This window comes from Filicampus tigris, chromosome 20, assembly GCF_054856515.1.
Source record: "Filicampus tigris isolate MCC_2025a chromosome 20, RoL_Ftig_1.0, whole genome shotgun sequence".
NCBI lineage: Eukaryota > Metazoa > Chordata > Actinopteri > Syngnathiformes > Syngnathidae > Filicampus > Filicampus tigris.
In genome coordinates, this window is record NC_141236.1 from 8,642,542 (window position 1) to 8,666,069 (window position 23,528).

Consider the following 23,528-nt stretch of genomic DNA (forward strand, 5'->3'; position numbering starts at 1 on the left):
CACACACGCACATTCGACAATTCACCCGCAGAGTCATGATAAATGCACACACATTAAAAAACACGTGAAAATCAACATATTTGTGGATCTGAAAAACACACAAAAAAACAAATCTCTCCCCATGGTCACCTGCTTCTGGTTGTCTTTCTGCACATCTCACCAACATATTCTTCAAAATGTTCACTTTATGAAACATGTCCAGTACTTCCAGTTTGAGTAGCATTTATTCAGATATTTTCAGGAACTGATCAGGAGTATAAAGCATTGCAGGCATTTCCCCCCACTTTTTAAGTAAAAAAAAAAAAAAAAGATGAAAACAAACAGTGGTGCGTCCGATACAGTGGTTAACGAAAAATACATTTCCATGGACATTTTATTTTTTTTATAACATGGGAGTGTAAATAGCACCACACAAATCAGCCATATATTGATCACACTCGCTCATGATAAACTTTACGATATAGACTCATCAATTGTTTGTGTTCATCTTGTGTATTCTATCAGTTTCTTTCCTTTTCGAGATTCCCAACACACACACACATACACACTCAAACTATTACAGACCAACAATGTGCATTATTAAATGTTAATCACTTTAAGAAATCATACAAGGCAGACACGCAAATTGTACACAAACACACACTTGAGCTTCCTTGACTGTGCTTGAAACGCATGCAGGCTTTCCCTCAACACTCACATCCGGTTCGCCAGGCATTATTAGCCGAGCTGCAGATTTGGCGCTCGCTGATAACACAGACACTTGTTTCCGTTATAAAAAGTTGTTTTATGACCCCCCCCCCCCATTCAAAAATAAAAAAGAGGCTGGGCGGCATGCGCTCGCTCCCCTCAGAGTGAGTCCGCTCCGTCGTGCGGCTTTTGGGATGCACTCTTCATTCAAGCGGCCACCGTCGCCACAGCAACATAATCCAACGACGACGAAAAGAAGAATGAATCGGCGTGAAAGACACGACAGTTCCCTGTATCGTCCGCGTCCGATCGCCACCAGCGCGAAGTGAATTTAAAATGATCCACCGTGCAGGATCCGTTAGTCAGGTCTACTTCCAAACACCCACAACTGAATTGGCTCATCTTAAAATAATGAATGAATTAAAGCGAAATAAAACTTTCGAATTCCGAGTTTTCACCAAGGCTTATTAATATTAGTATACATTCATAGTAATATAATAATGTGTATCTACCTGAAAGCAGACTGTGTGTGTGTGTGTGTGTGTGGGTGTGTGTGTGTGTGTGTGTGTATTGACTCCCAAGCCCTTAAATGGAACACATTTCCGTAGGAAACACTCACACCTCATTGGCTCGACACAGTGCACCAATCCTCCAATGAGGTAAGCCGGAGCCCCTTGAGCCCCCCCCCCCATCGCAAAAAGAAACCGAGTTGGGTGGCCTTGTGTGCGTGCGTGTGCATGTGTGTGCGTTTTGGGGCGTCCCTTGCTGGATGGAGAGGATTCAGTTACCGCGGTGACGAGAGTGACATGTCATTGAGCAGAGAGAAAAGGGGGGCCGGGGAGAGTCTAGACCTCTGCTCCTTTCAAGCCGATTCGTTCGTCCTCCTGTCAGTCACTGCTGGGCTTCTTGAGTGAGAAGGCCAGAATGCCAAAATGGCCGCTGAGTTGTTGTACCTGCCCACAAGGAACGTAAATCATTGACAACGACATGATGTTGCTCAAAACCTCAACACTTACCAAATAGTGACACTCCATAAGGTTTAATACTGTAACACTTGCAAAATAATGATCTCACACAACAAAAGTAGACCTCCTAAATAATGAACCCATCAGAAGGTAAACAAGTGCACTCCTCACAACTCAACATCTGCCAAATAATGATCGCAACATGTTTTATACATTAACATTTGCCAAATGATAATCCCTTCCAACAACTCAACACTTGTCACTTACCGTAACACTGGCAAAATAATGACCTCACACGATAACTGAACACTTGGCAAATAATGACCCTCCACAAACTATAATACATGACCACTTTCCAATAGCAAGTAATGAGCCTCATAATAACTGGTGCCTTGGAAAATAGTGACCCTCCACAAAGTATAATACATGAATACATGCCATATAATGACACGTTGTTTAATACCCCAACACTTGTAAAATAAGACTCTAACATCAACTGGAGACTTGCCAAATAACGAACCCAGCATGAGGTTTAACAACCGAAAACTTGCCTTGTGGCTCCTCACAACAAGTGAACACTCTTCACACTCAACTATAATCAGCCAGGTGGAGTCCAGCTCATGATAGGCCACGCCCCTTAAAAGGAACACTACAGTACGTACCCATAATAAAATATATTTACATTCTCTTTTACAGTGCTATTATATTTTCTGAAAACTATCTACCAAAAAAAATGTTTTGGGGTGTCTAGGAATGGAGCAATGGCATTTCAGTTCTTTCCAATGGGTAAAATTGCTGCTATATACAAATCTAGCAAGTTGGTTCCGCAACAAATTTTCATGATTATAGCGTGTGCGCGCATGCGTGTCCTCACCACCGACACGCCGTAGTGTATGTGCGCCAGCACGACGAAGGCCGTCCACAGGTGCAGCAGCAGCGTCTCGTCGGCCATCAAGCCCGACACGGCCAGCGTCACCACGGCGGCCATTGGGAGAAGCAGCCAGCTCATCGGCTGGCAACGCGTGTTGCTCATTTGACACACTATCAGCTTGCACTGCAACACACACGAGCGTAAAATGACAATCACGGCAAAATTCAAAGTTTCACTGTCAAGGTAATGATCATGTGAGCAAACTTTATACTCGATTTTGGAAAGTGACAGATCACCAAAGTCATTCATAAAAATGGGTATGCTTAATATGTAAAATAGTTGTTTAAGTTGAATAACTAGTAGGGCCGGACCAATAGGGATTGTTTTGAGGCCGATGCTGATTCCGATATTTGACAGAATAAAATTCAGATAAACGATAAATAGAAAAAAACAACAATAACTACATTTGAACCTACCAATAGGGATTTTTTTTTTTATGAACTCAAGAGGCATTACACTACACTTTGTAGCAAGCATTGGCTGGAAGACACCCACCGTGACGTTGGCGAAGGCTGTGCCCACCATGAGGTAGTAGAGCCTGGGCTGCAGCTCCAGGATGTCGGACGGAGAAAAGAGCACCCAAATGGTGGAAAGGACGAAGAGGAGCACGGGCGACAGGAAGGGCAGGAAGGCCTCGTATACGCTGCTGTGCTTCAGCGATTTGCTGCGATATGCCCTGAACAAATACAAACGAGTCGCACTCATGCTATAGCTACATGCTAATTAGCAGCGACACCGACAACAAAAACATACCTGAGGACGTTGTAGAGGCTCATGGGCAACGTCACCAAGAAGGAACAGGCTGAAAATCATTAGACGGGATTTAAAGGGTGAAAGTGCTATGTAATAAAGTAATAAAGTGTTTCATGATTCCAAAATACACACAATGCCCCTGGAAAGTATTCACAGCACTTGACTTTGTTCATATTAGGTTATGATACTGCCTTCTTACAAAATGGCTGTAAATATTGTACTTATGGACATGTGATTTCTTGGATGGTTACGTTTGACCAATTTTGCAACTTTTTTGTGCAGAAAATATATTTTTAAGAATACCCTAGTCATCAAGGGCTGTTTTGAATTTTGAAGAAAAATTGAATAATTTTGAAATAAGACTTTAACAAAACTTAAACTGGAAAAAGTGCATTCACAGCACTTGACTTTGTTCATATTAGGTTATGATACTGCCTTCTTACAAAATGGCTGTAAATATTGTACTTATGGACATGTGATTTCTTGGATGGTTACGTTTGACCAATTTTGCAACTTTTTTGTGCAGAAAATATATTTTTAAGAATACCCTAGTCATCAAGGGCTGTTTTGAATTTTGAAGAAAAATTGAATAATTTTGAAATAAGACTTTAACAAAACTTAAACTGGAAAAAGTGCTGCAAATACTTTTTACATTTGTAAATGACATCACTTGGTCACTTGACCTGCATTTGTCTTGGCAGTGTTTTGTGGCTGCAGCTCACCAACGATCATGAAGGTGAACAGGTCTCTGTAGAGGAAGTGGAACAGGACGGGCTGGTACCATGTCTCCACGCCCACCACTGCCGTCACCACGTAGACTAGGGAGATGGTCTGGTAGCAAAAAAATAAATACAAATTTAGACAGGGTTCACACGGCGACTTTGATCACATCGTGAATAACCGTGATCATTTTGGTCATGTCGACATGACATGTTCTCAACCTCACCACTTGGCTGATGTCGTAGCCCCACGGCAGGAAGAGCACACCCGTGTTGTACTTCTCCCAATGCGACAGGATGAAGGAGAAGAGGACCACCCACAGGATATAGTAAAGCGTGGCCACGCCCACGCCGCTAGCGCCGCGCCCAAATATGGAATAGACGGTGGCCACGAAGAAGATGCAGGCCCAGCTGTCCAGCCCGTGGTCAAACAGCTCCCCGAGTGGCGTGGAGGAGTTGGTGCGGCGCGCCTGCTTGCCGTCCACGCCGTCTGCAAATGGGCGGCGTCACGGTGTGCAGCGAAACAAATGCAAGAGGAGGAAACGTGAGCGCGGTCGCTCACCGAGTGTGTAGGCCAGGAAGTTGAAGAGCCCCGCCGTCACCCACACCCAGCTAGGCACATGCTGATGTCCGACGGCTGAAACACAAGCACACAGCGTAAAAATGTCTGACTGCACACACATGATAAGGCCGCTGCTACATTCCTGAATGTGAACTGGTGTTACGATTATTTGTGAACACACCTGAGGCGTTGAATTCATAGTCGTAGAAGGCCAACATGAGGAAGTTGACCACCAGGAACATGAAGCCGGTGAACGTGATGAGGTTCGGAGCCAACCATTGTGGTAGAAACTTAAATGAAGGACAAAAGCAAGCTTTATTGTGAGGATAATAAATCATTAAAATAACAAAATGATTTAGTAATCCTTGGTAAGAATATGATAAAAAGTGTTTGACGTAACTATTGTCAAGGTTAAAGCATTGAAGAAGGGAGGTGGCCCTTTGTACAGATGCATTTTTATCATCATATTTCTCTTACTAAATTAAAAGAAAAAGAATTGACAATACATACAACAACAATGTGGGGGAGGAGCTTCATTTAGTCAGGCCATGGCCTTATCTCATAGAAGTGAAGAATGTATTTAATAAATTGCTGCAAGGATCAGTAGTCCGAGATTATTGGTCAAATAGTTTAGGAGACCTCGTACACAACTTATACTAATGTTTTTTCTTCATTGTTTGCTGCACAACTACATAATAATAATGTGGAGATGCGGTAAAGGCCAAGCCGAGGACACAAAGTGAGTCATGTCTCTTTAATCTTCAATTAAAAAAAAAAAACTAGATTAAAAAAAAACTGTCTGTTGTAAACATAAAGCTACTCCCTTCCAACCCTTTCATGTATATCATCCTTTGAACCCAGAAACATGGACCCCCCCAATGAAAAAAAAATTCCTCAATCCTTCTCATTCAGCAACTTTTGCTCGGATTCTGTTCGAGCTCTTTAAAGTACATACATAGAAGTCTGCTTTACAGTTGCTACATCTGCTTTGCATGCAACAGAGTTTGCATACAGCGGAGGACATCTGGCGCCACACATGATTGCATAAGATGTCATAAGAAAGATAATAACCACCTAGTGAGGCAGTGGAGGCCATATTTGACAAACACAATACATACAGGACATGATGCAACATGCAAAGGAGTGTCACCGAAGTGTCAGTAGTTGTCAAAACACACGTGAACGCACACACACACGCTAATGTGTTTCTCACCTTCACCACAAAGTTCCAGAAAGGGTGCATGACGTAGACCGACAAAGGATTGGAGTCCACTGCACTGTACTGCAAACATACACACAACTATCAGTGTAATTTGTCACTGTGACACGCAAGCAAATAGACGGTGTGACTGCCGGTGACTTATTTCATCTACGGTAGTCTCTGCTATAACAGCAGTTTGTAGCTTTTTCAAATACATTTGTAAGATACGGTGGTGGCCCCATTGACAATTCGGTTTACGAACAAAAGTTACCTCTGTTCACGAACACTCTTGGCATGGCAGCGGAGAGTTTAGTTTAGCTTTTTCTGGCATTGCGTGAACTGCGAACATATTTTGTCTACGCGTGACACATTGCAGGTATCCTGTTTGTTTTTTTAAATCATACAAATCTCCTGAGACTTGAGTGCGCTATATAAATACATTTGCATTGTATTGTATTGTATTGTATTGTATTGTATAGCCGCAGCTGCCCTAGGGCGTGTGACACCCAGCCGTACATCAGTGCAAGCGGCACTGGACTGACTTTTACATTACAAACTGAAGATGCTAAGTAATAGTGGTGACATTATGCTAATTATGGAAGGCAGCAGGAAGAATGAGGAAACCGCACGTAATGCGATCACACGAACAAGCTCAAACTGCAGCCCCAACACACAATATCTCAATTCTTTAAAAAAAAAAAAAAAAAAAAAGTCATAAGCAGCATTTGCATTTGCCATGCTCTTCTCTAATCCTCAGCCTGCTGGCATTTTTGCAAAGTTACAAAGTGGGCAGTTAAAAGCAACAGGGGGGGGAATATTTTGAGACATCTCGGTCTCACGTCTAGTCCTCGAGACTGTTCCAACGGCCATCGAAAACACCCTCACCACTGTCCTACAAGCGTTTCAAGATTTCAACTTTTTTTAAATCCTGCACAAACTGAGAAATTTAAATCGATTTTTCTACACAGCTCAGATTTTGAACCAAACTTTGTAGAACCATTTAACAATTGTGTGGTGTTCATATTTTTGTTACTCGCCTGTGTCCAAGGGTCTGGTGAACCCACTAGTTTTGGGTTTTCAAAACAACATAATCAAATAATTTTCCGTTAAAATACTCAACATATGTTGACTACATCCCAATTTCAAGCCATATGAACAGAAAACATTAATATTTGCCCTTTACCTTTGTTAGATCACATTTAGGAATTAATGTGCTACTAGTTTTTTTTTAAATAAAATGTAATAGAAAAAATAAGAAAATCCCATAACAGCGTGTTATCACCATGAGGTTTCAGATATGCCTAGTGTCATTTATCTTTTGATAAAAGCTGAAAATGGGTCTCACAGACACAGACGAACACTAAGCAAGGGTTAGTCAATGTTTACATTTTTGTATTTTAACCAAGGCAAGGCAGCTTGATTTATACAACGCAACGCATTCCATACACAAGGTAATTCCATATGTTTCACATAATTAAATATTCAAGTAGGTCACTTTAGGGAAAAATCAGGGTGAATGAATAATAACATTTTTAATGCTGTCAAAGAGGGTCATATTTGACCAGAACGTTGTAGACTATGGAATAGATGCACAAATGGGTTTCTCTAGATGTTTCAAGTTGTGAGCTGAGTTAAACCCACAAACTGTATACACATACAGGGGCTAGCTACTTAGCATGCTACCTTGTATTTGTCGAAGCCTGCGAGTTGCTCCTGCGTGACATATTCGTACAGAAAGGCCATCATGGAACAGTCCGTCACCGCTACGCAATACAACAAATGACGATGAAAGTCCGGGTGAACGCTCCAAGTTTTAGTTTAGCGGCCGAGACGACGTTAAGTGATCATAGAAGCGGAGCTGCAGTCGGTCACGCCGGCTGACGTGAAATCGGAACACTCTCTGGCAGCTCCTCCCTGGTAAAGGGCGACACCCCGCCAGTGAGTTGAACTCACTAGCGACACTTATAGGCCGGATGGCCATAACGCACCATTCATTTGATGCAGAAGGAGAGCCACCACACGTGGGTCTGACTTGTGTCTCTTAAGGCTCACTAGCGCCGTCTAAAGCCCGGATGACCACAACACTCCCATCATTTCCGTGTGTCAAACACACCGGGGGTCACCAAACCTTTTGAATTTGAGCTACGTCTTGCTCAATATTGCTAAGGGCTACTAAAATAACATTTACTCAAATTCTTATTTCCATGCACTTGTGTTGACAAACAATCATTCCCGCTTAAATTGACATCTGAAGACAATGAAGTTTTCAATGAAGGTAACATGCATGCTTTGGGAACGTGGGAGGAAACAAGATTTGTAAGGAAAAAAACCTAAGCACATCATGTTCCATCAATAATTAATTTTGGCTATAGTATAACACCGAGAACGAGTAGTAAGTGAAATCTAGAGGAGAGTTGCGTCACAGCAGTGTCACTCTAGTTACCACGGTAACCAACGTTCTTGAAACGTTTTTGCACGTACACGCGTGTCACAAAGCGTTCAAGGGCAAAAACGTAACAAAGTGTGGCCACATCAGAGGAAACGCTGGCTAACAACAGACTAGAATATCAATGTCCCACCCCAATCCTAGCTAGTTCCTGACATGAAAAACTTCCCTTGACAAAGGTGAGCACACGGACCTTTAAAATGGGGGCTATCCCAAATTTATCAAAACATACTACTCAAATTAACGGTTAAAAAACAACGTTAAATATTCAACATTATGACACAGTCACACACAAAAACAAGGTAACAGATCCGCACAGCAAGTACTTGGAGTACATGCTTTTACAGAAGCACATGAACGCTTCATTGTCGAGTGTAGCGAGGTCATATTAGCATGATGTTTTTCAACGCAACACACGTCTGCGCTATGGCAACAGCAGGTGCGCGTTGAAAAATAGTTATGAATGGGACACGTCACCAGACGTCACTCGTACTTCCGGGAGCTGATTGCACCGCTAGTTATACACTCAGTGCTCAAGGACGTGCATATTCAGACGAACTTGTATTTGACACGATCAATGAGGAACTGTCTAAATTCAGGAAATAAATGAAATAGTCATGGTAGATAGAACATACCCGGATCCATCTTTTGCAAATTAGCTTTGCTGCTTTGTGCCCAAAAAAACTCCAGTTATGTCATTGATATCAACTAATATTAGATGTCTCTCAGAGCCCCCTACCAGCTACCAAGCAGCAACAAAAAGGGTCTATGCAGTGGATTCCCGATGCATTGTCATTGGTGTCCAGAGCAGTGCCATTGTTTTGTCATTGATGTTACATATTCTGGGGTTTAAATGAAGTCCGTTGTTATATTCCATGTGCAAAAATAATCACTGAAAAAAAATTGCCAATCGCAAAAATTGTGCGAATCAGTGAGACAGCAAAAAGGGTACCGCGAGATGGTGAGGGATAACTGGATTTTGAAAAAAGTTTTCTGAGAGATATTAGAATATTAGAACAATATTAGAGCAATGCCTAATTTTACTGTTGTTATTATTATTATTATTATTATTATTATTATTATTATTATTATTAAGCACGAGGTCGTTAAACACAGCACGCAGCGGCATTTTGACATTTTCATGACTTCCTTGAACGCTTCAGTCGTAGCAACCAACTGAAGAGTTTTGGGGAGGGGGAAGAGGACGGCGACATTACATCAAAACACACGGAAATCGATCGACGGAATAATAAATACAGTGGCGTGTATAGCACATCCGAGCTAATATCAATCAACGATGTGGAGAAGACACGCCGTGATTTAAGACCGAGGCGTCTGTCTTTGCTTCCTAGCAACGACCGCTAGCAGGATAGCTAAGTTGTCCCTTGTAGCTTAGTAACGTCAAGGTAGCGTTCAAGGACCAAACAACGTGAACGTTGCATCCCCGTAGATGTTTGATAACCGGACTGAATGAAAATCAAACTCTCTTGTTCGGCGGATGTGACAGCGCGAGAGGCTTTAAATCCCCATCCCCGATGCGTGAGCCTGTTTTGTGGGTCAGCTGTTCGTCTTGGTGGCGGCGGTGGGACCGAACCTTAGCCATTGTTGTGTCCTGCTGGATAAACATGAGCTGGTTAGTTGGAAACAATCCTACTCGTCACGTTTCATATATTTATGGCATGGTGTTACATAAATGAATGTTATTGTCGAGTATGCAGTATGCATCATTTGGTCGTGGTTGTTGTTCCCAACCCCCGCCTCTGGGTGTCGCTGTTATGTTTATATTGTCACGCCCACCGGTTCAAGTCTGATCCAATTGATGAAATCAAATAATCCAATAAAAGAAAATGTTAGAAAGATGTTTAAATATGTTTGTAATTGGCAAAGTTAGTTGTGAAATGAAAAACCAAACTTGCCCAAATAAAATCTCTGTATTTTGAGAATAATGTTGGAGTGCTAAGAAAAGAAAAATATTTTGAGCGCAAAACTGTAATGCGCCTTTTTAATTTTTTTAAAGTTGTGATATTTTGAGATACTGTTAACTTTCAGCTTGTACCCGCAGTGATCGCCACAGCTTGTCTGTCTCTCGCAATTTTTTATCCAGACAATGACCGGAATCAAACCCGTGGCATTCTGCATGTAAGACCGAATGAAATGTTTAAACATCTAGTACAGTAAGTACTTTTAAGTACAGTTCAGTTGTATTTAGCGTCATTTAAGTCACAGTAGTTTTTTTATTCTCCAATATTTATGCGCAGTGTTATAATATACTAATAATTTACTGTAACTTTGGGAATAAAATCTCATTTTAGATGAAGACCTCAGCCTACAATGCTGTATTCAAATTTTGCTGATTATTGTGATACTTGGAGGACAAAGTCTTTTATTTTTGAGGTGCCACTTGGTGTAAAAAGTTTGGGAAGCATTGGCTATACTGTGTAATACATCAAGCTCAATCTTCAAAGCAGAAGTATTCTTCCTTAGACCATCCATTCGCTTTCCTTTTTTTGCATCTTTTTTAGGGTTCATCAGGGTTTGTGGCGAATGAAAGCCTTCTAAAAGGAAACTCCCCTCTCGGCCATGGAGGCTCGCTTTGGCAACATCGTGTTCAGCTCCAAGTTCGACTCGGGCAACTTGGCCCGTGTGGAGAGGGTGAACAAGCGCACGCCAAGCCCCCTTAATGATGCACCTCCCGGGGCAGGCACATGCGCCTCCAACATCCCCGACCACGAGTTCAACGTATGGACACAGCCCGACTGTGCCGGCACAGTACACGAGAACGGCAACAGGTGACTACACTTGATAAAGTTAGATAGGTAATGAATAAAATTGGAAATATTTCAGGAATAAAGGTGTCTTTTGTTTATAAAAAGGTGTTTGGAGAATGAAGCCTCAATATTACAGTTGCATATTCACAGGAACGATTGTAATTTTCTGAAAGACTGCTGTTATATTTCTTGAATAAATGTTTTTGTGTGTGTTTGAGGTCATGGTTCCACTTCAGCGTGCAGGGCGCAGCACCTGGAAAGCTGCTAAAGATTAATGTGATGAACATGAACAACCAGAGGAAGCTTTACAGTCAAGGCATGGCGCCTCTTGTACGGACTTTGCCCGGAAAGAACAAGTGGGAGCGGGTCCGAGACAGACCCGTCACTGAGGTATCAAACACACGCCTATCAAAAAGTAACAGTGACGCAATTATTGATAATAATAACACAGCTTTTGTGCCTCTCGTTTTTCAGATTGTACGCAATCAATTCATCCTGTCCTTTACTCACCGTCTGCTAGAGGTTCGAGGCGCCACCACCTTCTTCTCCTTCTGCTTTCCCTTCTCTTACGCTGAGTGTCAGGAGATGCTGCAGTGCTTGGACGACAGCCACCGGCACGCAGCACAGCTCAGCCCTGCCAGGTAACGCCGCAAACCTGTGGAAAAACAAAAACGCCCAAAAAGTTAGCTTTTTACCGAAGGATAAAAAAAGACATAGAGAAGTACAGTGTACTGTTAAGAAATGTATTTTTTTCCCCGAAAAAAGTCATAATTTACCAAAAAAAAAGGATGTAATTCTTGTGGGGAAAAAAGTCAGTTTTGTGTGTTTGTAATATTTTGAGAATGAACTTTCACTACAATGAAACAAATTTGTAATATTTTGTGGAGGGGAAAATCACCTCACAGTATAAATAAATTACATATTATTATAAATAGTTAGTCATTTGTGACCAAAAAATAGACAGTAATAGCAAGAGAAGTACTATTTTCTTTCAAGAAAAAGTCTATATATTTTTTCAAAAGTTACAATTCCCACATTTCGACCCAAGACCCCACGAGACTGAATAAAGCCATATTTTGAGATTTATTTTTCTGTTTTAAAAGTTTTCATTTCACAAAACTATTTCTTTCTGTATATTTTTTAAAAAGTCCTGATTTCTGAAACTTTCCCGTGTGTGTCAGCCCCCCAGATGAGGTGTATTACCAGCGTGAGCTGCTGTGTCGCTCTCTGGACGGCAACCGTGTGGACCTCCTCACTGTGACCAACTGCAGCGGCATGCGGGACGAGCGCGAGCCTCGGCTGCCGCAGCTCTTCCCCGATGCTGACACGCCTCGACCTCACCACTTTAAGAACAAAAAGGTACATGTTAGCTTCGGTGTAACCTGTTGCACGGTTTTAATAAAATTAAAAGCTGGCCTGCCTTGTTTTTTTAAATTGCAAATAAAAACCTAACAAAAGTCAGATGCTAAAAGACAGCACTCGTGATCTGTTAAGGTTAATGCTGAAGATGTCACATTTTTTTGTTTTCTTGTCACCAAACTGACAAGTTGTTTAATACCACTACCATCTGAAGTTACTGTTAAACTAAGCAAAAAAGAGAATTAGAATTTAAAACCACCCCACAACTTGAACTTAGGAGTCCATTTATCTTAATGTTAACAAACAATACAAAACACCATACTCAGGCTCATGAATAGTATCAGTGTCAAGACATTCTTCTTATGACCCGATAAGCCAGCCCCTCACCATCCCGTTCGCTCGCCATCCTCACATATTGTTACCTTTGAATATGTATGTTGGTAGGTGTTCTTCCTAAGCAGCCGCGTGCACCCCGGAGAGACGCCGTCCTCGTTTGTCTTCAACGGCTTCCTGGACTTCATCCTGCGGAAAGATGACCCGCGAGCCCACACGCTCAGAAACATGTTCGTCTTCAAGCTCATCCCCATGCTCAACCCCGATGGTGTCGTGCGAGGCCATTACAGGTCAGGATAATGTACCGCGCCTGTAAAAAAAAAATAAACAAAGAAAAAAAAAACCCAGCAATATCCTACCATTGATTGTAGATTTACATTGGTAATGTAAAAGTGTGATTTAAAAAAAGTAAAAGCAGTTGAATGTTTTTAATGCGTAGGACCGACTCGCGGGGCGTGAACCTGAACAGACAGTACATGAATCCCAGCCCCGAGCTGCACCCGTCCATCCATGCGGCCAAAGCACTGCTGCTCTACCATCACTTGCACAACCGTACGACACACAAGAATGCAAAGCCCAGTGCGCCCCTCGCCCAGGCCCCTCGGCTTCAAGTCCCGGCACCTCATCCTCACACAGAGGCTCCTACCCTTACCGCTCTGGAAGTCAGCCTAAACCAGCGCAACGCAGCCAAGGACGCAACTCCCTCGCAGCCCGGGGTCACCGTGGTGACGGAGGGGACCGACTGGACGGCGAAGGATGACGTCGGCAGCTCGTCCAGCTCAGGGATGGTCGCGGGCGCCGTGCCGCCAGACGGACCACAACAGCCACCAAAAGAGGGACCACAGACACTGCTGGAGGCAAAAAAAGAGAAGCAGGAGTCCACTCTGGCAAAGGAGGGGGGCGTGGCCTATTATGTGGACTTGCACGGCCACGCCTCCAAGCGGGGCTGCTTCATGTATGGAAACAATCTGCCAGATGAGAGCCAGCAGGTAAACTAATAAACTGAACATTTTACATGGCTAAAAGCCTAAAAATGTAAAAAGTAGACAATTTACAAAAAAGTTGGAATACTTAGAGCTATACTTAGTACTTTAATAATTATAATACTTAAAAGCTGCAAAATTTCAAGAATTCCTCACACATATTTTTAAGAGAATAAAGTAGTATTTTTTTGTGCAAAAAAAAAAAAGGTTTTGGGGGTGAAAAAAACCCAACAACAAATCTACAAAACAAATGTTAATTTAACCAGAAAAAGGTTGACATTTGAATGCAAAAGCTGAAAGAAAAATGCCAGATTTTTTTTTTCTGAAAGAAGTTGGAATTTTAACCCAAAAAGCCAATCAGAAAATAGCTTGTTGTGGTACTTTGTGTGCACAGGTGGAGAACTTGCTATACCCGAGGCTGATCGCCATCAACTCGCCACACTTTGACTTTCTGGGTTGCAACTTCTCTGAGAAGAACATGTACGCACGGGACAAACGCGACGGCCAATCGAAGGAAGGCAGCGGCCGGGTTGCCGTTCACAAAGCCATCGGGATTCTGCACAGGTAAAATACATGGATGATGTCACACTAATATTTAGATATCATAAAATAAATATGTCTTTGCTGTTTTGATAGCTATACGTTAGAGTGCAACTACAACACGGGAAAGGTTCTGAACGCCATCCCAGCAGCGTGCCATGACAATGGTCGGGCCACGCCCCCTCTGATGCCGACGTTCCCGCTCAAGTACACGCCGGAGATCTTTGAACAGGTACAATAGAACATATAGGACAAAAGAGGACCATGAAAAAAATTACATATTAAATCGCAAACGTAATATTGAGGGGGAAAAAAAAATCACAATTACATTATTTTTCAAAATTGTTCTGCCCTAACATGACTCTAGAGATGACGATGTTGTGCTAGCATTAAAGCTGCGATTGTTATCATCCCCCCCCCCCCCCACTAGGTGGGGCGTGCCGTGGCCATCTCGGCGCTGGATATGGCCGAGTGCAACCCGTGGCCACGCCTTGTCCTGTCGGAGCACAGCTGCCTGGGCAACCTGCGGGCATGGGTGCTCAAGCATGTCCGCAACACGAAAGCCCCGTGCTTGCACCTCAACGCGCAGCCGCCGAACAAGGCGCACCACCACGGCAAGGCGTCGCCGCCCAAGACCTTCCTCAAGTGAGTTCACACCAGGGGCGGAGCCATGGGTGGGCCTGGGTGTGCACAGGCCCACCCAAATTGACAGACTTCCCACCCAGTGAGATTCATGAAAAAATATATACTTTTAAATTTATAGTAAATTCTTATTAAATTATTTTTGAATTTGTGTTTTGTTGTGTTTTTTTTATTGTATTGAAAATTAAGAATGGCATAATTGTGGTTGTCTAAGGAAGATCTGAACTTCATATTCTTCAGTTTGTCATTTTATTTGAATATACGATACGTGTCGGGACAGGAGGATCGTGCTCAGTGAGAAATATTCAGGCCCACCCATTTGTCACATTCTGGCTCCGCCCCTGGTTCACGCATGTAAGACACAGGCTGTGTTTGGAAATATTCCCTCATTCACAACTCCCTATCACTTATATTTGTATGTAGCGGACTGTGTAGTTAATTCATCAAATGAAAAATAGTTTTGAAACAGTACTTAGGCATATGACTGAAGCTTTTGTGTACACACAAGACGTGCAACACTAAATGTGGATTTGCCTGTGTACTATAAAAAACAAAATTGCTTAAAAGTCCACGATATACCAAGGGAACACTCGATACAGAATTGGGAGTTATTCTGAACACAGCCACAATTTTGTAAACACTTTTAAAACCTGTCTGTGTGGGCGATGGTGTGTCAGCGGTCTGAGCGGCCTGCCGCCCGAGGGCTCCTTTGGTCGGGTGCGCTGTACGAGCCAGAGCAGCGGCAGCCTGACGCCATCCCCCAAGATGCCCAACTCGCCCAGTTTCACCTTCGGGTGCCCGGCGCAGCGGGCGCACTTGCAAAACCACAGCAGCAGAGGGGGCAGCGGCGGGCGAGGCGGCGGCCCCAAGTCTGCAGCGTCTGGAAGGGGTGAGTTGCCGTTTAGTTTCCTGTCTCGTTACTGACGTTTCGCTAAGACTCCCGCCTTCACTTTTGCTTACGCCACCATATCAATATCAACACTCTATAACAAGGGCAGAAGTCTCAAGCTGTGTTAAAAGCCAATGAGTGAGGTCTTTCCATAGGATGGGACGAGCACTAGAAAATGCTCTTTCCCTCTTGGCTTCTGCTTTGACTTTGATACCTCGAGGAGCAGCTGGTTAGCTGACCTGAGGCACTGAGCGGGGGCTATGTGCTTGCTCTTACATGTTACAGTTGAGAGGACAGCATCAGCATTTTGAACCAACGGGATAACAAGTGATGAAGGGCTGGCTGACTCCAAAGCAAAATGCAGTACAGTACTCAGTGTAAGAAAGTGGTTCACATTTGCTATGTGATATGGCTTTAAAATACAATTGATCTATTTTTTCTAACCAAGTGACTATGATTTGCACAATGTCCTGTGAATGGGCATCAGGTCTTTGACAATGTTCAGCGGTCGTGACTGTGTGATTGACGCTCACTGGGGCTGCTTTCTTGCGATACGCAGTTCCAGACCACTGCTGTGGTTGCGCATAACATTATTTTACAGATAATATGAACATTGCTTACCTTGGAGCTGACAAAGGTGTTGATTCCTGGGGGATTGAAATGATTGCCATATAGCTTTAACAGAAAAAATGCACTTTGACATTTCTGGCGGCGCAAAAGGTGCTAACAACAGTATAGCATTATTTAACTTAGTATGTTGCTTTTGACAGAGGTGTTGATTCTAGGTATTCCAGTCGCTATGGGACGACTACATAGCGTTGATTCTTGACAAATTCAAATGCCTAACATTTATCGGAGTTGGAGGCCGGTCAGCACGTCCGGGGTGTGGCTTAGCGAAATGTCAATTACACGGCCCTCAGCATGCCCCCACCCCCCACCCCCACCTGCATGTGTCAGCAGGTGTGTCTGTCTCTGTAGACGCCAAAACTGCGGAGAAGAGACGCCCGCCTCCTCCTCCTCACCACCACCACCACCACCGCGCTGTCCTAAGTTCCCCTGGCAACAGCCACGCACCCGCCCGCCCCCCTCAAACACCCTCACCCCCCCCTTCCTCCTCGTCGTCCTCGTCGTCGTCGGTGTGCGCGGCGGCGGCGGTCTCCTCGAGCATGGCAGGTGTGTACTCCCTCCGGTCCCCGAGCCTGTCCGCACTCCTGCCCTCCCTGCAGACGCTGCCCCTGCTCTCTAAGCTTGGCCCGCGCCTCCTGCAGGGGCCACCGCCCGCCAACAACTCCCCCACTAGGGAAGCCAAGGACTAAATTATTGAGTCAATTATTAAGCATTGAACTTTGTGCGCGCGCCTAACGGTCTCTACATTCCCATCGTCATTGGTGTTATCTACCATATTTGTAGATGACCATCTACGAGCAGCTATACTAGAACAATGCAATTACAAAATACAACCTTTAATAGATGAGTCAAACACTATGGCTGCACAGTATATCAAAAAAATATCGCGAAGACATGCAATAATTTTCTTCTGGAATTGTATGCTTTTATCTGAATTTGACCAGTCAAACTTAAATGTGCATCGCTAACCCAATCGTCGGTCAATGTCTAATTAGAATTAATTAGCTCAGTACAAAGTGAGCTTGCTTAGTTTGCCGCATGAAAAACAATGTAGTTTCGTTGGATAATAAAAATGTCATTTCTTTAGGTACAGGTTAAATATCACTATAGTCAACATCCATATCGCATTTTTCCAATATCGTGCAGCCCCATCAAGCACTAGATTATGTTGCAGTGTACTGAACCGCTGTTCAGTATTTTTGTGCAGAGGAGTATAACCATTTATAATATTTCTATGCTATTATTTAAGCACATAAAATGTAATATTTCAAGGGGGGTGAAAACTTGAATTTTCTTGGCTCAATAAATATAAAATAACAATTATCTTCAAATGTTGCATGCAACAAAAATAAGCGGACTGAAAATTCCCGTCAGTGAACATATTTAGATTTATAAATGTGATGACTTTTAGAAGGATTGTTGTTCATATATAATTTCAGAGTATGAAAACGTAATGTTGCAACTTCAAGAGGGGCACCAGTAGTAATTTTATGAGAATAAAGTCATCGTTTGACAAAAATAGAATAGGGGCATTTTAAAAATGTGTGGTTTTCCCGCTTTTATCTTTGTAGCACTAGAGATATTTCAAATGGGAAGTGCTGCTTAAGTTACATTATTATCGGTAGTAGTAGTATTTTTGTTTATTAGGTACCTTTGCTATTGTGACTGAATTGCTTTTGCAAATTGCGAATTTGATCTAATTATGGAGTTTTTTGTTCTCTTGCATATTGTCCACCATTGTTGACTTATCTGTTTAAAAAAAATGGTTGTACATGTTTCATATAATGGCACCAAGGAATTTTTTAATGATATTTTTGTGGCCTCTTTTGTGTCAATGTTGGAATTGTTAGTTTAGCAAACATGCTAAATTATCTTGTGGTCCATATCTGCACTGTCTAGAAGATGCTTTGTGATGTTTTGAATGTTTCTGAACCAGCTATGTAAATTGCAACGTCATTGCAGAAAGAATAATGGTTACGTTAACTGTTGTGACCTGGTATCTTGTCACGTATGAGTTGTTGGGTTCTATTAGGGAATCTGTCATATTTTGCTATCATATATAAAAATATTGTCTTTCTATCCAGTGTTGAAGACGTAAATAGCCACAGAGTGGAGCTTTTAAAATTTTATGTAAAAGAGCTAAGTCGGGGTTGTCCATCTCTGATTCATGCGAGGCTCGCTTGCATATATTGTAATAAAAAAATTCAACAAGAAAAAGTTCAAATGTTGTCGTTGAATGTTACTGACACACTTTATGTAAAAAAAAGTTTAATATTTGTTATACGTTTTATAAAACTGTAAATATAAATGTTACAAGATATGGCAGATTTTCTTTTTTTCTTTAAACATGTTTTTAAGGCATATATTTCAATAGCTTTGGTAATACCAGGGTGAATGTTTTTTTTCACCTTAGCAGATAATGTTGACGTCGTAGAGCATATTAAATTTGTCGAACTCATAACCATAAGAATTGGGCCCCCTTCCATTTTTCTGTACGTAGCCCACAGTGAAAAGATTGGACATTCCTGATCTAAGTCAAATGTAGTGATGCAATAACGTGGCAAAGATTGTAATGTTTAGCATTACTGTAAGAGTTTTGTGCCTTTTCCTCGGCCTCGTGTAGTGCTAATTTTCACTAGTAGACGACTCAAATGTTCATTTGTGCTGCTCTTTAAAATAAAGATGACATGTTTGCAAAGCATCCTTTTGACTCCCACTTTGTTGGTTTTTGACTTTCCATGTGTGCTCGGCAGGCCTGAGCTGTACAGACTTCCATGCAGGCTCGTCGGCGGCCTGGTCCAAGCCAGCTTTACCTGCACGTACCGGCCGAAGCGGAAGAGGAAACCGAAGCGTAGGAAACCGAAACGCCGGCCAACGTGCCGCCGCAGCGGTCAGCCTCCACTGTACTCATTTTTTAACGTATATTTGTTTTTGGGTGGAGTTCTTACTTTTGTCTCTGTCACAGACTGCTAAAGACTGTGGGCCCGAGCACATCATGGCCTCTGTCAAATTTAGCAAGTGAGTCCCAAAATTTTATTTTCATTATTACACTACTCACAAAAAATATTTGGCTTTCGGGTGAAATGTCAGGATGAACCTAAAATGCCCTTGAACCTTTACGGGTTAACTTAATTTTACCTGTAACATTTTTGAATGCACTTTTGCTGTTCTCTAATGAGCTGAAAAGCAAGATTCACAACGGGTATTATGCCTTTCTGTGGCTCTTCCAGTCTGTCTTTTTTGCAACCATTTGATTACACGCAAATACAACTGTCAAGAATCAAAACGCTCCACAAAGTTCAGGCTAACTTCGCTAAATGTACCACAAGATGGCAACCATAACGCAATCCATAGCAGAGCATGGTCGACTGAACATTGTGTCGCCCGTGCAGGATCGAACTGCAGCCACATGTGGTATGCAACAGGAAGGCCGGAGCGTCCGACAGTGCCGGGGCGCGTCTCGCTAAAAGCCGCCCCAATGGAATCATTCAAGGTAACGTCTCGAGTGCAGACCCTATGACAGTGCTGGCAGTGTAAATTACACACTACATATAGTATACTGGATTTCCTTTTTTCCCAAGCACTATAATTTTGTTTCAAAGCATAATCATGCTCTATTTACCTCTATAGGGTGCGATTCGATTCAAAAACAGATCATTTTAAAGTTGAAAGATTTGATTCAATTCACTCACATCTTTGAAATCACAACCATTTTTTTTTCTCCTGTTTTTGTAACACCTCTAATAGCTAAGCTTTGATACAGTGACAATGGTTTTCCCCCTTTCCTAAACCACTAGTTTAAAAATTGTCTTTAATTGAAGGTGGTATTATTATTTTTTTTGTGCCCTGCAGCGGCTGAGGACGAGCGAAGCAAGCAGAAGACGTGTAAATCCCTCAAGAGGACCACTGCCCGAGCCCCTGTTGTGAAATAGCAACCGCTGTGCAGGCAAATCTCTGAACTGCGCATTTCCTCAACACCCCGTGGGTTGACCCCGAATAGCCTCGTCAGAACATTAATGCTAACTTTGAAACCGACAGCCATTTCATCCGTTCCTACTGAAATGGCCAGTGAGTGTCATGTAAATTTCCATATTATTGAGTATTGTTGTTGTCAGGTCCAAGTGCCTTCACCACAATGAGTATAAGCAAGCGGAGATTACCTTCATTTAATATCACATTTCTATATCTTCACGAAACACCAGAGCTGGGCATTTTACTAAAATTTCCAGGTCCGTTTATCGCCTTCCGCCTGCAGCCGTGGTAGCCTTCCGCCGTCCGTCTATCGCCTATAGGCCGTTCCGCCTCGCATTTTAAACGGGCTTCCGTTAGCATTTCCGTCGACCAACTTCCACTAGCAGCCCCCCGCTGAGCGATATTTGAAACGAAAGACTCACCGTGGCATGGAAGCCTCACAGCGGCCGGACTCCGCCCATTGAAGCCTCACTGCGAATATACACAATTATTGTACATAGATGGACAAAATGGGCTTCCGACTATGTTTTGTCCGTTTTTTTTTTTTTTTTTTTAAGGTTCCCGGCTTTCATTTATCGCCTACAAAATGGGCGTTCATCACGGACCGGTCCGTCACATAGGTGGAATGCACAGCTCTGCTAAGCACTACTGTGACACGTTCACACGTACAAATGCAGTGATACCTTGACTCACGAGTGCCCCAAGGATTTTTCTTTTGTTTGTGTTATGAGCGAACTTCAGATATGCTGTCGCTCGGGTGGAAAGACAAAAAAACACTCAAGATATTGTAATGCCCTCGCATGTTTTTTTTGGATAGTCAAATTCAAAATGAGTGCTGTCAGTGATATGGGACCCGGCCCCCCAGAATTCATTGTATATATTTTTAATTAATCGGCTGAATAATCATTTATCTATTTTTTTCTGCCAATTATCGGAATCTGCCTTAAAAAAAAACAAAACTATTTTGAATCGGTTTTGTGTTGAGAGAACACTGGCAATGAGCTACCATAGGTCACAACTGAACCCAGATGTTCACACAGACTAACTGACCAAATTGGGCAAACCCAACTTAACTAGGCCACACCCCTTCAAGGCAAATGTCTAACATGCAAAAACTACAGTACATACAGTAATTACCCTTTATGAAATATAAATGCTTTACATGCTCTAATGTGCAACAAAAGAGTTACATTTTGTTTTGGTGCTGGAAGAGATTCATGACATTTAAATTCATTCCGATGGGGAAGATTGGATTTACCAGAAAATTGGGTTGAGCTTGGTCAAACTCAAAGGTCAAGATATCACTGTGCACAAATTTGACTGATGAGCACCTTGTTAACTAACCTCATTATGTAAGACTTTGACTATAAGAAAAATCCACTTTAATGCTGCTCCTTTATACATGTTGGATGTTGTATAGGATATTGTGTTTTCATAGATTCCGTTCGAGCAACACCGCCGAAAATTGTTAAAAATATGTTTTAGACGTTTGCTTGAACTTCCATCATTTGTTTGTCTTGTGCTTAAGTGTAATAAGAACATTTCCCATATAATATTTTCTCTGGACCAATAAGTGTTGAATATTATGCTATAAAAGTATTTTGTGATCTTTATGCGTATGTTGTTATTTTGCAACGGTCATTACCATCCGCTGCGCAGTATTTTACTTAATTTGTCTGAAAATTATTTTACAGGTACTAAACTACTGCGCAAAACATGATTACAGATAAAAGTAGAAGAAAGGAAATTTCTTTGCATGTTTTATTGAAAAAAAGTAACTACTGCACAATCCTTAGTAATTTTGGGGGAATGTTTTCATTTCCAGGGAGGTGGTGGTGGTGATTCCCATCTGTAGAGTGAAAAAACAATTGATGAATTACATTTGATTGTTTTCCTTTATAGAGCGCTACACTGATTTGGAAACTAATAAACTATGTGACAATAGACTCAAGTACCGTAGTACCTCCATTTTGAGGTAGTATTTGGGTATTTGTTGCCAAGTTGTAAGTGATCAATAAACACCAGGGAGCCCATTCCATTAATAGACATACCGGTACAAGTAACACAGTGACACAACACTGCCTCCTCCTCAGCACGTGGTATGCTTTTTTTCCTAGGGGTTCAAAAGTAATCAGCTAGCCGATCTTTTAATGCGTTGGGACACATAATGTGGTATAATTTGGATTTGCCATTATTTTGTCTTCCCATCATTTCGATAAGTTCTCAACATCTGATAAGAGAACCTTACATTTTATGTCCTTTTCTACCCTGACGTCTTGTTGGTGCCTGCTGAAATTACACTCACCTGCCCACGGTGTGACCGGTTTTTAGTCCAGCTTCTTGGGGTTATTGACGGCCACATAGTGGTACAGCACCACCAGCAGGAACAGGGACACGCCAAGCATGTTGGCGAAGATGGCTAACTGCACGTCTGTCACCATTCTGTCAAGGTAAAACAACAGTATCACGGACAGCACACTTGATGTACCACATGGAACAAAAATAGGGACACCTTATCGAAGAAAGCGAAGTGAGTTCAGTATGGGAGGAATGATTAATCAGAAAATTACGATACAAATGAAGGAGGGTTGAAAGTAGGAAGGGGCTAAACTACAAGGACGTATAAAATGAAAAGAATGGAAGGAACACAGATGGTATGAAATGAAGTGAATATATTTCCATGAATCTGCGGACGTACAAAAGTAAGTTGTACTCTAACAGGAGCAAAGTCTTAAAAAAAAATCAATTAGTTTTAATGAAAAATGCTCGAAACTGTTGGTTGAGTAAGCAAGTTAAATCTAGCCAAAGCAGCCCTAGTTTAAGCAAACAAGGCATCAAAACAGGTACCAAATAAGAAATGAACGGTTGTAGTGAGTTTGTTGAGTAATGTGACAACTTACATTGTCTCTTGAATCGTTTTTCTTAAAGAAATGTGATGATTTTATGACGAGCTGACAGGGGCCAACTGCTTCAATCTCTTCCGGTTTAAGAGGAAAGACACGTCACGTTTATCCGGTCAAATGCTGCGTTCCATGTTCGTCGTAAATCTGATAGACCAATACGGTGTTCTTGTGGTCCAAGCAACGGTTCGTAACTCCAAAAGTCGTGGTGCAAAGTAGAACTGGGTGTGAGTACGTTTTGTTTACTTGTT

At 42.3% G+C, this 23,528-nt stretch overlaps 3 protein-coding genes across 12 annotated transcripts; 1 reads left to right on the forward strand and 2 right to left on the reverse strand.

Moving 5' to 3' along the window:
* Positions 1 to 205: 205 nt before the first annotated feature.
* Positions 206 to 16,682, reverse strand: selenoi (selenoprotein I). 4 transcript variants are annotated; one of them, XM_086019237.1, is made up of 14 exons: positions 15,540 to 16,682; positions 13,377 to 13,575; positions 12,814 to 13,034; positions 12,236 to 12,375; positions 11,543 to 11,687; positions 5,831 to 5,899; positions 4,799 to 4,907; positions 4,618 to 4,692; positions 4,283 to 4,545; positions 4,059 to 4,167; positions 3,337 to 3,385; positions 3,079 to 3,259; positions 2,527 to 2,706; positions 206 to 1,640 (listed from the first exon to the last, which is right to left on the reverse strand). In XM_086019237.1, exons 6-14 carry the CDS (start codon positions 5,858 to 5,860, stop codon positions 1,533 to 1,535), a joined length of 1,104 nt encoding a protein of 367 aa, XP_085875363.1. In that variant the 5' UTR covers positions 5,861 to 5,899; positions 11,543 to 11,687; positions 12,236 to 12,375; positions 12,814 to 13,034; positions 13,377 to 13,575; positions 15,540 to 16,682; the 3' UTR covers positions 206 to 1,532. The 4 variants fall into 4 exon arrangements, with proteins under 4 accessions (XP_085875363.1, XP_085875362.1, XP_085875360.1 ...); XM_086019236.1 differs by lacking the exon at positions 15,540 to 16,682 and having other exon boundaries at positions 12,814 to 12,913; positions 13,377 to 13,818; XM_086019234.1 differs by lacking the exons at positions 11,543 to 11,687; positions 12,236 to 12,375; positions 12,814 to 13,034; positions 13,377 to 13,575; positions 15,540 to 16,682 and adding an exon at positions 7,502 to 7,756.
* agbl5 (AGBL carboxypeptidase 5) lies at positions 8,360 to 21,990 on the forward strand. 7 transcript variants are annotated; one of them, XM_086019225.1, is made up of 16 exons: positions 9,318 to 9,897; positions 10,369 to 10,438; positions 10,787 to 11,053; positions 11,251 to 11,673; positions 12,214 to 12,391; positions 12,836 to 13,014; positions 13,164 to 13,713; positions 14,102 to 14,271; positions 14,344 to 14,479; positions 14,678 to 14,892; positions 15,567 to 15,778; positions 16,739 to 16,951; positions 19,159 to 19,295; positions 19,371 to 19,423; positions 19,798 to 19,898; positions 20,258 to 21,990. In XM_086019225.1, the coding sequence occupies exons 3-16, from the start codon at positions 10,845 to 10,847 to the stop codon at positions 20,335 to 20,337; spliced, it is 2,856 nt and encodes a 951-aa protein (XP_085875351.1). In that variant the 5' UTR covers positions 9,318 to 9,897; positions 10,369 to 10,438; positions 10,787 to 10,844; the 3' UTR covers positions 20,338 to 21,990. The 7 variants fall into 7 exon arrangements, with proteins under 7 accessions (XP_085875352.1, XP_085875351.1, XP_085875350.1 ...); XM_086019228.1 differs by lacking the exon at positions 10,369 to 10,438 and having other exon boundaries at positions 9,325 to 9,897; positions 11,251 to 11,422; positions 11,507 to 11,673; XM_086019229.1 differs by lacking the exon at positions 10,369 to 10,438 and having other exon boundaries at positions 9,327 to 9,897; positions 11,251 to 11,422; positions 11,507 to 11,673; positions 16,757 to 16,951.
* Positions 21,991 to 22,124: 134 nt separating this feature from the next.
* ost4 (oligosaccharyltransferase complex subunit 4 (non-catalytic)) lies at positions 22,125 to 23,291 on the reverse strand. The gene is made up of 3 exons (XM_086019242.1): positions 23,278 to 23,291; positions 22,683 to 22,819; positions 22,125 to 22,226 (listed from the first exon to the last, which is right to left on the reverse strand). Exon 2 carries the CDS (start codon positions 22,816 to 22,818, stop codon positions 22,705 to 22,707), a length of 114 nt encoding a protein of 37 aa, XP_085875368.1. The 5' UTR covers position 22,819; positions 23,278 to 23,291; the 3' UTR covers positions 22,125 to 22,226; positions 22,683 to 22,704.
* Between the last annotated feature and the right edge of the window lie 237 nt (positions 23,292 to 23,528).